This window comes from Taudactylus pleione, unplaced genomic scaffold (genome assembly GCF_031769625.1).
Source record: "Taudactylus pleione unplaced genomic scaffold, aTauple2 ptg000063l, whole genome shotgun sequence".
Taxonomy (NCBI): Eukaryota; Metazoa; Chordata; class Amphibia; order Anura; family Myobatrachidae; genus Taudactylus; species Taudactylus pleione.
Genome location: NW_028284465.1, coordinates 74,654 through 89,183, shown reverse-complemented (window position 1 = coordinate 89,183; position 14,530 = coordinate 74,654). Strand labels below are relative to the sequence as shown.

Genomic DNA, 14,530 nt, shown 5'->3' with positions numbered 1-14,530 from the left:
TACACAGTACACCACTATACACAGCACACTACTCTACACACCACACCACTATACACAGCACACTACACCACTATACACAGCACACTATACACAGCACACTACACCACTATACACAGCACACTATACAAAGCACAGCACACCACTATACACACTACACTACACACACAGCACACTACTCTACACAGTACACCACTATACACAGCACACCACACCACTATACACAGCCTTGTGCGCGCTCCCGGGAGCCCGGATCGGGGACGCGCCTCCTCCCAGGGACACTGGCGCGGGGGATGCCGGGAGGACAGAGTTTGAACCCAGTGGCGGCAGCGGCAGCAGCTTCTCTCCCCGTCACCGGCACTCACACCCGCCGCACCGGCCCCTCATCCGCAGCCATGGCCGCCCGGACACCCAGGAAGAGGAAGCTCAGCTCCGGCAGCGCCGCCGACGGGTCAGTCCCCTGCTGCATGCAGCCGGACATCATAGGATAGATGCATGTGTGTGTCGTGTGCTTCCCATCTGCATGTGTGTCATATATGCTTCCCATCTGCATGTGTGTCATATATGCTTCCCATCTGCATGTGTGTCATATATGCTTCCCATCTGAATGTGTGTCATATGTGCATGCCATCTACATGTGTGTCATATGTGCTTCCCATCTACATGGATGTGATCTTGCTGCATTTACTGTATGTGCTCAGATCTCCTGTGTTATATAACACTGCATGTAGTTACCGCACCGCCCGCTAGATGGCGCTCATTATACCCATCTTATATACTGTACCCATAGCCTGCTGCTACTGTGACACTGTTATCTCACCTCCCACTAGATGGCGCTCATTACACCCATCCTATATACAGTACCCATAGCCTGCTGCTCCTGTGTGTCACTGTTATCTCACTCCCCGTTAGATGGCGCTCATTACACCCAACCTATATACTGTACCCATAGCCTGCTGCTCCTGTGTCACTTATCCCACCCCCCGCTAGATGGCGCTCATTACACCCATCCTATATACTGTACCCATAGCCTGCTGCTCCTGTGTGTCACTGTTATCTCACCTCCCGCTAGATGGCACTCATTACACCCATCCTATATACAGTACCCATAGCCTGCTGCTCCTGTGTGTCACTGTTATCTCACTCCCCGTTAGATGGCGCTCATTACACCCAACCTATATACTGTACCCATAGCCTGCTGCTCCTGTGTCACTTATCCCACCCCCCGCTAGATGGCGCTCATTACACCCATCCTATATACTGTACCCATAGCCTGCTGCTCCTGTGTGTCACTGTTATCTCACCTCCCGCTAGATGGCACTCATTACACCCATCCTATATACAGTACTCATAGCCTGCTGCTCCTGTGTGTCACTGTTATCTCACTCCCCGTTAGATGGCGCTCATTACACCCAACCTATATACTGTACCCATAGCCTGCTGCTCCTGTGTCACTTATCCCACCCCCCGCTAGATGGCGCTCATTACACCCATCCTATATACTGTACCCATAGCCTGCTGCTCCTGTGTGTCACTGTTATCTCACCTCCCGCTAGATGGCGCTCATTACACCCATCCTATATACTGTACCCATAGCCTGCTGCTCCTGTGTGTCACTGTTATCTCACTCCCCGTTAGATGGCACTCATTACACCCATCCTATATACTGTACCCATAGCCTGCTGCTCCTGTGTGTCACTGTTATCTCACTCCCCGTTAGATGGCGCTCATTACACCCATCCTATATACTGTACCCATAGCCTGCTGCTCCTGTGTGTCACTGTTATCTCACCCCCAGCTAGATGGCGCTCATTACACCCATCCTATATACTGTACCCATAGCCTGCTGCTCCTGTGTGTCACTGTTATCTCACCCCCAGCTAGATGGCGCTTATTACACCCAACCTATATACTGTACCCATAGCCTGCTGCTCCTGTGTGTCACTGTTATCTCACCTCCCGCTAGATGGCACTCATTACACCCATCCTATATACAGTACCCATAGCCTGCTGCTCCTGTGTGTCACTGTTATCTCACTCCCCGTTAGATGGCGCTCATTACACCCAACCTATATACTGTACCCATAGCCTGCTGCTCCTGTGTCACTTATCCCACCCCCCGCTAGATGGCGCTCATTACACCCATCCTATATACTGTACCCATAGCCTGCTGCTCCTGTGTGTCACTGTTATCTCACCTCCCGCTAGATGGCGCTCATTACACCCATCCTATATACAGTACCCATAGCCTGCTGCTCCTGTGTGTCACTTATCTCACCCCCAGCTAGATGGCGCTCATTACAACCATCCTATATACTGTACCCATAGCCTGCTGCTCCTGTGTGTCACTGTTATCTCACCCCCAGCTCATTACACCCATCCTATATACTGTACCCATAGCCTGCTGCTCCTGTGTGTCACTGTTATCTCACTCCCCGTTAGATGGCGCTCATTACACCCAACCTATATACTGTACCCATAGCCTGCTGCTCCTGTGTGTCACTGTTATCTCACCCCCCGCTAGATGGCACTTATTACACCCATCCTATATACTGTACCCATAGCCTGCTGCTCCTGTGTGTCACTGTTATCTCACTCCCCGTTAGATGGCACTCATTACACCCATCCTATATACTGTACCCATAGCCTGCTGCTCCTGTGTGTCACTGTTATCTCACTCCCCGTTAGATGGCGCTCATTACACCCATCCTATATACTGTACCCATAGCCTGCTGCTCCTGTGTGTCACTGTTATCTCACCCCCAGCTAGATGGCGCTCATTACACCCATCCTATATACTGTACCCATAGCCTGCTGCTCCTGTGTGTCACTGTTATCTCACCCCCAGCTAGATGGCGCTTATTACACCCAACCTATATACTGTACCCATAGCCTGCTGCTCCTGTGTGTCACTGTTATCTCACCTCCCGCTAGATGGCACTCATTACACCCATCCTATATACAGTACCCATAGCCTGCTGCTCCTGTGTGTCACTGTTATCTCACTCCCCGTTAGATGGCGCTCATTACACCCAACCTATATACTGTACCCATAGCCTGCTGCTCCTGTGTCACTTATCCCACCCCCCGCTAGATGGCGCTCATTACACCCATCCTATATACTGTACCCATAGCCTGCTGCTCCTGTGTGTCACTGTTATCTCACCTCCCGCTAGATGGCGCTCATTACACCCATCCTATATACAGTACCCATAGCCTGCTGCTCCTGTGTGTCACTTATCTCACCCCCAGCTAGATGGCGCTCATTACAACCATCCTATATACTGTACCCATAGCCTGCTGCTCCTGTGTGTCACTGTTATCTCACCCCCAGCTCATTACACCCATCCTATATACTGTACCCATAGCCTGCTGCTCCTGTGTGTCACTGTTATCTCACTCCCCGTTAGATGGCGCTCATTACACCCAACCTATATACTGTACCCATAGCCTGCTGCTCCTGTGTGTCACTGTTATCTCACCCCCCGCTAGATGGCACTTATTACACCCATCCTATATACTGTACCCATAGCCTGCTGCTCCTGTGTGTCACTGTTATCTCACTCCCCGTTAGATGGCACTCATTACACCCATCCTATATACTGTACCCATAGCCTGCTGCTCCTGTGTGTCACTGTTATCTCACTCCCCGTTAGATGGCGCTCATTACACCCATCCTATATACTGTACCCATAGCCTGCTGCTCCTGTGTGTCACTGTTATCTCACCCCCAGCTAGATGGCGCTCATTACACCCATCCTATATACTGTACCCATAGCCTGCTGCTCCTGTGTGTCACTGTTATCTCACCCCCAGCTAGATGGCGCTTATTACACCCAACCTATATACTGTACCCATAGCCTGCTGCTCCTGTGTGTCACTGTTATCTCACCCCCCGCTAGATGGCACTCATTACACCCATCCTATATACTGTACCCATAGCCTGCTGCTCCTGTGTGTCACTGTTATCTCACTCCCCGTTAGATGGCGCTCATTACACCCATCCTATATACTGTACCCATAGCCTGCTGCTCCTGTGTGTCACTGTTATCTCACCCCCAGCTAGATGGCGCTTATTACACCCATCCTATATACTGTACCCATAGCCTGCTGCTCCTGTGTGTTACTGTTATCTCACCCCCCCCCGCTAGATGTCGCTCATTACACCCATCCCATATATTGTACCCATAGTCTGCTGCTCCTGTGTTACTTATCTCACTGCCCGCTAGATGGCACTCATTACACCCATCCTATATACTGTACCCATAGCCTGCTGCTCCTGTGTGTTACTTATCTCACCCCCCGCTAGATAGCGCTCATTACACCCATCCTATATACTGTACCCATAGCCTGCTGCTCCTGTGCGTCACGGTTATCTCACCCCCAGCTAGATGGCGCTCATTACACCCATCCTATATACTGTACCCATAGCCTGCTGCTCCTGTGTGTTACTTATCTCACCCCCCCCCCGCTAGATAGCGCTCATTACACCCATCCTATATACTGTACCCATAGCCTGCTGCTCCTGTGTGTCACTGTTATCTCACCCCCAGCTAGATAGCGCTCATTACATGGTTATGTTCTGTTTGTAAGCTTGACTCCTTCTAAGTGGAAGTATGTTTGGGATTGGGGGGTATTAAATTCGCACGTCAGAACGCCGACACCTTGTGGCCACCAACATTGCCAATTCTCCCTTGCACCCTAGAGTGGGAGTACAGTTATAAGCGAGCTTTCGGCAGCTTTGCGGGATATAATGTGTCAAAGGCTGATTTCTATGGAGCAACGAGCAGCATCTGCCTTCTGTAATGTCCCCATATACCGACAGTGCGCGAAGGAATCTGTCCCATAGGTTGTGTAGGAAAATGAGTGATGCTGTAATTCTCCAGGATGTGTGACATATAATGACGATATTATACAGCTTGGGGATCTATTATCAGGACATTACTGCTGTAGGGTTTGTTTTCCGTAATCTGAGGCATTGTTCCTAAAGTCTAGTAATATGTTTGGATAGTCTTCATTCTAGCACCCTGCACCTGTCACAGCCCGTGCAGTTCCTGTTTCCTGCCTTGGGTGTCGCTCTGTTCTGGTGCTTCTAGCACACCCAGCTAATGTAACAAACTGATCAGATGCAGACCAGAGAGTGCTAGAAGCACCAGAGCAGAGAGCAATGCCCCAGGCAGAAAAACGGAACTGCACAGGTTGTGACAGGTGCTGGGTGCTATAATGAAAACTATTGGAGGTTCCCTGTCATTCCCTATGTTTAGCAGTGCTTCACGCAGTGCTGGGGGGAGGAAGTCCTGTGTGTATGATGTCATCAGCGAGCAACAATAAGATTTACTTTTCCTCCTCTGAGTTTCAGCAGCCTCGGGATAACTGTGATCAGAGGTCCCATACCTGAATAGTAATTGGCGTATATGTACAGAGAATACACCTGTGCTATATAATGAGGGGACACTAGGTGGTCCTCTGTGATATACAGGAGCTGCTGCTTGATAATTATAATTATCTGCCACTGTTCCATTAAAAGGGGTTTTCCACCCAAAAGTCTTTATATAAAGCCATGTGGCGGCAATGATGTACATTTAGCGTTGTCAGTCGTGGCCATTCTGTAATGGCGGGCAGATGCAGGAGCGCCTGCGTAATAACGTTACAATTAGAAGTCACCTGGCAGGAATGTCCCAGGGCTGTATTTATGGGGCTTTCAGCCCTCCATTGTTGGGGAACTTATGAAAGGGCAGCTAGTCCCCTAATAGTAGTGCGCTCGCCACATGACGTACCGTACCGCGATTTGCGAAAACGTGACTCGTTTTATCTTTGATAAAAATTTCCTCTCAATTTAGAGTCGGTAATTGCATTGGCCGTTTTGTCATATCGTATCCACCTCAGAGCCGTATTCAATTTGAGCCGAGCCGCGTTAAGTTAACGTGGCCCGGACTTAACATCGACTTCGCCTGTTTTGTAGGCGTTAAAGTATCTTGCACGCTTTACCCCGTATTCAATTTGAAAGTACGCGTAAACAGGGCCCGGCGATACTGTAACAAGCGGAGAGTACTGTCATTTTTGGGGAAATCAGCCTGACACCCCCCAAAAGATGCTCTGACATGGGGGTTCACTGTGGTACCCCCCCATTTGGCTTGCTGAAGGTATTTGGTGTTTATAAACGGGCTCAATAGCTGCTAAATAGCGTTTTTCTATACCTGATGCAGAATAGTATTCAGGAGTATTTTTTCCAGAAAATAAGTTATCCCAGTAAATTTTGGGTACTTGAAAATGAGGGTCTGCATATTTAAAAGTTGAAAAAATCGTGAAAAATCCACCTGCCGCAAGCACCTGCAATCAAAAAATCACCTGGGGCATACTTGGGGACACCCCGAGTCAAGTTCGCTAGTTTGTAATTTTGTACCCCAACATTTTTTTTTTTTCCGCTCCCTTTTTCAAAGTCAATTTTTGGGGTGTCCTTCAGTGTTTTTTAACCCCAAAACCCCAATTCTGCACTTTTTTCCGTCTTGTATTCATAGTCAAAACTTTACCGCCTAGTACATTGCATTGACTTTCCTCCTAGGCGGAAAGTGTTTCAAATTGAATACGGGGTAAAACCAAAGCAGACGATAATGACGTAATCGGCGGTAACTTAACGCGGATCCGGATGTAACGCTTCAAATTGAATACGGGCTGTAGTGTGCAGCTGGTTCCATGGTTCCCCTGTACCAGGCCATTCTCTGTGTGTTAGTGATGGGCCTGTTTCTAAAGGAATAACCTATATTGTGTGTGATTGAGCTATAAATAAAGGCCCCCATACATCAGCAATCGATTGTGTTTAAAAATCGTTCCCTTTTTCAATCGATTGCAAATTGCAGAATTGCTGCAATCAATTGCTCATGTATGTGGCCCTAACACTGTATAGATTGGCCTGGCTGGGGCTGGATAATAAGCTGATGAGTTGCTTTCTCTGATTCCTGTGCGATTGCACCTCCCGCAGTTATCACCCGCATTGCATGCAGGAGCCTCCGGGGTGGGCAGGGGAGTAACCTCCCAGTTACTTGGCTTGTGGCTCCGGAGGGAATTCTGGGAGTTGTAGTCTTGCTGCAATATCCCTGTATGGCTGTCACTGTGTGCAGAACTACATGTCCCAGCAGGCTGTAGCTGATAGCCCTTGATATAAGTAGCCCAGCCCCCATCTTTGCTCCTCCATTTCTGTGCTGCTGTGTAAGTGCCAGGGGTCCATGTTATAGTATGGGAGGGGGATTAGGTGATGACTGTATATTATTATTATACATAGTGTTTGATGGGTTTATAAATCCTTTAGGAGACAGATTAGTTCCCTACAGACCTGTGTGCAGCCATGTGGGGGTGAGACTATTGCTGGAGTTTGGGTATGGTGGGGTCCCCCAATTGGTGGAGCTGTAATAAGTGTGTGTGTGTGTGTGTGTGTGTGTGTGTGTGTGTGTGTGTGTGTGTGTGTGTGTTATATATATATATATATATTTATGTAAAGTTATCCATTAGAAGGTATACTGTACTTTGTGTTAATGAATCTTCTGTTCCTGCACATGCGGATAATACAGGGTAAGAAATATGTTATTGTAGATAAACTCTAGTCCTCTGAAGCTGCACATGGGTAATACAGTAAGTGACGGTTAGATGAGTATGTGGATAAATGGACTGTGAGGTAATAAATCGTACTGAAATATAAGAGAAAATCTTTAAAAAAATAAAATATATATATATATACTGTATAAATTGGTGAACTTTTGAGATATCAGTAATATGGTATAATAGGAGAGGTTGGCACTAAGTGCTGGTAATACAGATAAAACGTGTCCGAAATGTAAAACTGTCCTACTGTAAAATGTAAAACAAATCGCAAAATATTAATTCTAGACTATTTTACTGCGGATGCCTAGTAGATAAGTTAAAAAAAAAAAAAAAACATTAAAAGTTGCTCAAAGCCGCTGCTTTTGAAAGGCACTGAGTGCCCGAAAAACACTGATCGGCTTCTGCCTGTTTTTTGACCGCCCGGCCAAAACCAGCAGGTGTTAAACTGGTCTAACCTTCCCTGGTGCCTAACCCTAACTGTCGGGGTAGGTGCCTGACCCTAACCCTCCCTCCTAGTATCCTAACCCTCCCTTCTGGTGTCCTAACCGTCTCGGTGGGTGCCTAACCCTCCCTCCTGGTGGCCTAACCCTCCCTACTAGTGTCCTAATCGTCTCGGTGGGTGCCTAACCCTAACCCTCCTTCCTGGTGGCCTAACCCTCCCTCCTAGTGTCCTATAATCGTCTCGGTGGGTGCCTAACCCTAACCCTCCTTCCTGGTGGCCTAACCCTCCCTTCTAGTGTCCTAATCGTCTCGGTGGGTGCCTAACCCTCCCTCCTGTTGACCTAAAGTGTCCTCACCCTAACCGTCGGGGTAAGTGCCTGGCCCTAACTGTCCCGTCTAGTGCCTAACCCTCCCTCCTGGTGCCAAACTCTTCGGGGTAAGTGCCTAACCCTAATTCTTAAAAAAAAAAAAAGTCCATTTTTGTGTCAACCTTTGGTCCCTGTCGACGTATTGCCTGTCTAACATCTGGTGTCTATTAACTGTTTATCTATAGTCCGTATACCTAATTTTTCACCCATTAATGATTTTTAGGTATTTTTACGTTTTCATTTTTTGTTTATAGTTTTTGTCTATTCTATAATTGTATTTGCGCTCCTGGTTTTCATGCTATTCTAGTTACATAGATTGAAATAGCATTCCAGACAGTGCACTAGACCAGTGGTTCCCAAACCTCTTCAGTTGCAGGCACCCTTAAGGCCTCCATAAATTTTTCAAGGAAACCCGAAGCCAAACTAATTACAGAGCAGTCCTGTGTTTTAAATAATTAGGTCAAAATAACGTAATAAAGTATTTAAAAAAGAAAGCGAAAAACTGTGCTATTCTCTCCCATTGCCCCCTCCGTTTCTCTCCCATTGTCTCAGGATTCACTGCCTGTTGGTTTACAGTGACAGCTCTCCAGCCCCCGCCCCAGCATATTGCAACTACTCCCAGCCACCTGTCCCCCAAGGCCTAGAGACGAGCCGGGTCACCTGCCTATTCCCCGAGGCCTAGTGACGTGCCAGTTTATGGACCTGTCCAGAGAAGGGTTTTTTTTTTTTAATGACTTGTACCTAAATATGTAACAGAATGTTCTTTATAATCTGTGTGTAATATACTTGTGTGCTCTCTCTCGCTGATCAGGCACTGGTCTTCCTTTGGAACGCCGATAAAGAAATTATTGGTAGACTGCAGCGTTGTTCTTTCTCCGCTACGAGCCTGGAACCCAAATAGAAGTAACACCATGAAGCGTTCGCCCACATCCGGTTACACCAGCATTGAAGACCCCTTGGAGAAGGAGAACGTAGGCGTTTCTCCGTTGAAGAACAGCGTAGCCAGGAAACTTCTCGTTTCACCAATACAGTCAGAAGATGGAGAAAAAGGTCCACTCAGGTCACCCAGTGATGGCTCGTCCCCGAAGACCATAGTGCCGGTGAAGACGTTTTACACGAATGTCAAGGCGTACGTATCCCCTCTTGATAGGAAGCTGATAAATGAAAGTAGAGCAAGCTTGGATCGGGAGGCCTCACCGCCTAGTAAATCGTCAGCAAAAAGCCCAGAGGTGAAAGAGGTCTCCAAATTTACCAGAACGAAAACTTCACTGAATCAAAAGAAAAAGAAAGGTGACAGAGATGCCGTGCCCTCAAGAGGTAAGAAAACTAAAACAAATGAACCCGCCATCAAGCCGTTGCCAAAAGCTGCAGAAACCGGAAACATGGCCCCCGGCTCTCTGGGGCTGAAATTCAAACCAAGGCTAAAACTCACAGTGGGAGCCGCATTTTTTGCTACCAGCAAGAAGCCTCATCCTGCGCCCAAGAGATTACCCGCCCACGTCAAGTTTCCTGCGGCCTCAAAATCTTGGGCAAACCGGAGCAAGCCGCCGAGTGCAGCGGCTGGGTCAGCCCCGTCCCCTGGTGAGAAAGTCACGGGTACCAGCTGCGGAATCCGGAAGACGGTTGGCTGGGATAAGACGCTGGTCTACGAGTTCTCCACTGAGGATAAGGAGACAGAACGCAAAACAGTGGTTGACTCGCCGCTGAACGTGAGCGAGAAGACCAGCCCAGGGCAGACCAGTACTCTGCCTGAACGCCAGAGTCCATCTCCCCGGCAGGAGGGCTATGGGACGCAGGTACATAGTGACTTTCCTAACACAATTCATTTTATAGTGTCTTGTGAGATTAGCGCATTTGTATTACTGTATCCTCATGGTTAGTGTGAAAAGGGTTGTCCTTGCCTTAATATTGGAAATTAATACCAATATTGGGACGGGAACTGTACTGCGACTGAACGTAGGGTGCTGGGTCGGGTGGTTGGGACGGCTAGATCTATGAAAAGAGGCTCCTGAAGAAATCTAGATCCATTTTAGCAGATCCCAGCCATCCTAACCATGCTCTCCTGGAGAAATTGCCATCAAATAGGCATTTTAGAGCTGTGCGTTCTCGTACAAAACGGTTGCACAACAGTGTTTTTCCTACCGCAGTGCGTATGTTGTACTGTAATAATCCTGATCGATTGTTGTTATTATGATGGTTTTTTTTTCCTTATTATTTTAATAGAAGTGTAATTGCTGCCGGTCTTATTATACGGTATAGCGCTGCTTGTTTTTTTTTCGTTGACATCACTTGTGCTGTTAATGACAGTAAAGTAATACTGTCAAAATATAGTGCAAGTGCTTGTGGCACTACATGTATCAGCATGCACTGACAACCAATGAGTGTTCTTGCCTGCTGGTACTTGTAGAAATACGAGCCCCAGGATTTCTACTTCAGGGTCCATAGGGGTCCACAGGGTGACCTTGGGGTATAGCTGGATCCTGGATCCTCGGGCACCACGGAGTTAAAGCTTTTAGCTGCTCCCAGGATGCACTTGGGTCCAACCTCCCCTATACCCCGCCCCCGAGCCACAGGCACCTCAGTTTAAGATGGTGCCCGGCCGGAGTCGGGTCACCCTGCGGGGGGGGGGGGGGGGGGGCTGCAGGAGCAGCCCCCTAAAGCTTTTTATTTAACTAGGTTACATTTATTTTTACATTAGTTCTTTTTTCCAGAGCGGCAGCGCTGGGCTGTCTGTAAGACGCCCACGCTGCCGCTCCTTCTCCCTGCTGGCGCCGCGACGCCAGCACTGAACTGGGGATCGCGGCGGGGGAAGCCAGAGTCTGTACTAGCCGGACTCTGGCTTCCCCCGGGACTGCTGCCGGAAGACGCCGGGGAGATCAGGTAAGCCGCGCACCGCTGATTAGCGGCGGTGCGCGGGTAATGCCTTTTATATGCAGTCCCATGCCCCCGATCTAGTGGACAGACCGGGGGCGCTAGCGGTGGCGGCGGGCCCCCCCTCCATTGGAGGCATACCCCGCCAGACCACTAGACCACCAGGGTAATTAAGCGGCAAGCGGGATGCCGCAACCTTGGGGGTTAAATATGCTAGCCTGGAGAGTAAGCCTTCCCTGTCTAGCGGCTCCTCCCCTCAGCTCAGCGCGCCTTTCAGCTCGGAGTCTGGCGTCGCTGAGCTGCAGCTACTCGGGCCACTCCTCCTCTGAGGTCTCCAGCGGCCATTTTCTTACTGGCAGCGTGGATACTCTCAGGGAGCACGCGGACCGGTCCCCCTGTGTACCTCTCCCCCGACAAGGACAGTGTACAAGGCACTATAGCCCTCCCAGACACTGAATCTGGGAGGTTGATTGTAGTGGAAAGGTGCAGTGAGTATATCTTCCTGCATGGTATGTGACTTTTGCTAGTGCTGCCTGTCTGTGTCTTTTTTTGTACTTACTGTCAGCCTGTACCTATCCCTTTCCTTCTCCTACAAGCCCTACAGGTGTGCGGGGGAAGGGTGTTTCTACTGACCTCACCTATATAGATCACGTATTTGTGAGGTCCGTCACATACAGTTGTGTGCTACACGGTGCCATATTGTGGGCTGTTGTTCAGCACACTGGTGAGTGCGCACGTTTTCTTCCTAAGTCATGTCTGAGGAGGAGATTGAGCACTCCGGGGCTCCGGCATTGTTCTCCTGCAGGCGCTGTTCTGCAGGAGTGGATAGGGAGGATTTGTCACAGGACGGCCTGTGCGGACGGTGCCAGGCGGTCCCTGGTACGTCTAAACCTCCCATGTCGCAGGAGCCACCATGGGCGATGTTTTCCCAGGTGCTGGTGTCCATCGCGGACCGTCTGTCGGTCCCGACTGCCGCACCTACTAGGGCGTTGCCCCAGCCTGCCATCCCCCATTCCCCGGGTGTCCCACAATTATTGCAGACTCCCCCGGGGTCTCAGCCTGTTGGTCCCTATGCGGGGTTGCCAATGTATATTCAGTCCACCCCTGTGGCACAGCCGGCTGTGGTGCCGTTTCAGGCTCCTGTGACAGCTCCTCCACCCTGGGTGGATGCGCTTTCCCACACTGTCCAAGATTTGGCGGCAGCATCTTCGGCTTTTCAGTCGATGTTGCGCAGTGACGTGCCCTCCAGGGCGTCTAAACGCTCAGTCATGGCACAGGCTGCGCATCTTTCGGATTCTGAGGGGTCCTCGGATGATGGTGAGGTGCAGGATGACTCAGCCTCAGATGTCTCAGTCCAGGAGGTAGACACTAAGTCTTCCATCAATGTGCGGGCTCTGGTTAAGGCGGTGCGGGCTATTCTTCTGATTGAGGATGAGGCACCCGCTCCCAAGTCAAGGTATCCTAGTTTTAAAAAAGCTAAGGTTACTTCTACAGCGTTCCCCTTGTCTGATCAGTTGACTGATCACATGGCGGTGTCCTGGCAGACGCCCAGTAAGCGTTTCCTGCCACAGAAACGCTTGGCGTCCAATTATCCATTCCCGGAAGTAGTGTTCCCTCTAGCTCCGGCGGCAGGCAGGGCGCCGGAGCTAGAGAGGGCATGCCCGCGCGCGCGCGGCCGAGAAGGGGGCGTGGTCATCGGAAAAGGGGCGTGTCTATAAGACGCGTCCCCTTTTCGTCACTCTTGGGGGCGTGCCCGGCACTTACGGACACGCCGGGCAGCCCCCAAGCCCTGCAGACAGGGAGAATAGACGCCGGGCGCATGCGCCCGGCGTCTATTCTCCGGCGGTGACCGGGTCACCGCATGTTTCTCCACCCGCGGGACGCTGCGTCCCGCGGGTGAGAACGGCTCCCGCAGGCTGTTAGGGCAGGGCGCTTTTTGCCCTCCTCCTGGAGGGCAGGGTGCTTTTTGCCCTCCAGAAGGAGGGCAGGGCGCCGCGCCCCGCTAAAACAGCCTAGCGGGAACGCTACGGAAGCGCATTGTAAGAAATGGGAAACTCCGCCTGCAGTCGATTCCCATGTAACACGCCTCATCAGGAGTGCTACTTTGCCATTGCCGTCTATATCCTCGCTGAAGGATCCTACGGACAGGAAGGTGGAGACTTGTCTAAAGTCTATTTATTCTCTCTCAGGGGCTGTAGCCCGGCCGTCCATGGCCATCTCCTGAGTGGCCAAGGCCATTGAGGGGTGGGCCAACGCCTTGGAGGACACGTTTACGGATGAATCTCCGGACGTCCAGAGGGCGTTGTTAGGACAGATGAGAGATGCCGCCTCCTACATTGGAGAAGCATCTTTGGATGCTAGCCTGTTGACCTCTAGGGTTTCGGCGGCAGCAGTGTCTGCTCGTAGATCCTTGTGGTTGCGGTCTTGGAGAGCAAACGCGGATTCAAAGAAAGGCTTGGAGGCCTTACCTTTTAATGGGGAATTACTATTTGGTCCGGACCTGGACAAAATAGTAGATACCCTGGCAAAATCCAAGTCAGCCTTCCTCCCTTCAGCTACTACACCTGCTAAGGTCCGGAGCTCGGCGTTTCGTTCCTTTCGGGTTCAGGGCAAGGCAAAGGGTCAGTCCTTCCCGAGGCAGTCCGCACCCAAGACCGCCTCAAAGCCAAAGAAGCAAGCCTGGAGTGCTAGGCGCCCTTCTTCCAAGCCAGAAGATAAGCCTTCTGCGTGATGGGACGGGCCTCCCTCTGGGGGACCCCTGAGTGGGAGGCCGACTTCTTCAATTCGCCCAGTGCTGGCACAATACCATCACGGATGCCTGGGTGCGAGAAGTGGTCTCCCAGGGGTACGCCCTGTCTTTTCGGCACAGGCCGCCTTGCCAGTTTTTTTGCACAAGTCCTTCTCAGGACAAAACCAAGGCCTTGCAGGTTCAGGAAGCCATAGAGGCCTTGCTGACGGCGGGGGTCATTATACCCGTACCACAGTCTCAACGTGGGATGGGGTATTACTCTACGCTGTTTCTGGTGCAGAAACCCAATGGCTCTCATCGCCCCATCCTCAATTTGAAGTACCTGAACAGGTTTCTCAGGGTTCCCAAATTCAGGATGGAAACTTTGCGTTCCATCATACTGGCGATGGAACCGGGGGATTATATGGTCTCCCTGGATATCCGGGACGCCTACCTCCATGTGCCTATAGCAACATCGCACCAACGGTTTCTGCGGTTTGCTATTCTCCACAACCACTACCAATTCAGG

At 50.4% G+C, this 14,530-nt stretch overlaps 1 protein-coding gene across 1 annotated transcript in view; it reads left to right on the top strand.

Annotated features, from left to right (window-relative positions):
- The first annotated feature begins 230 nt into the window (after nucleotides 1-230).
- The window catches only part of ESCO2 (establishment of sister chromatid cohesion N-acetyltransferase 2), a 38,956-nt gene continuing 24,656 nt past the window's right edge, over nucleotides 231-14,530 (top strand). The window contains exons 1-2 of the mRNA XM_088465704.1: nucleotides 231-448; nucleotides 9,214-10,198. Of these exons, the coding sequence (XP_088321830.1) occupies nucleotides 291-448; nucleotides 9,214-10,198 (1,143 nt within the window). The 5' untranslated portion in view covers nucleotides 231-290. The remainder of the gene's footprint in view (nucleotides 449-9,213; nucleotides 10,199-14,530) is intronic.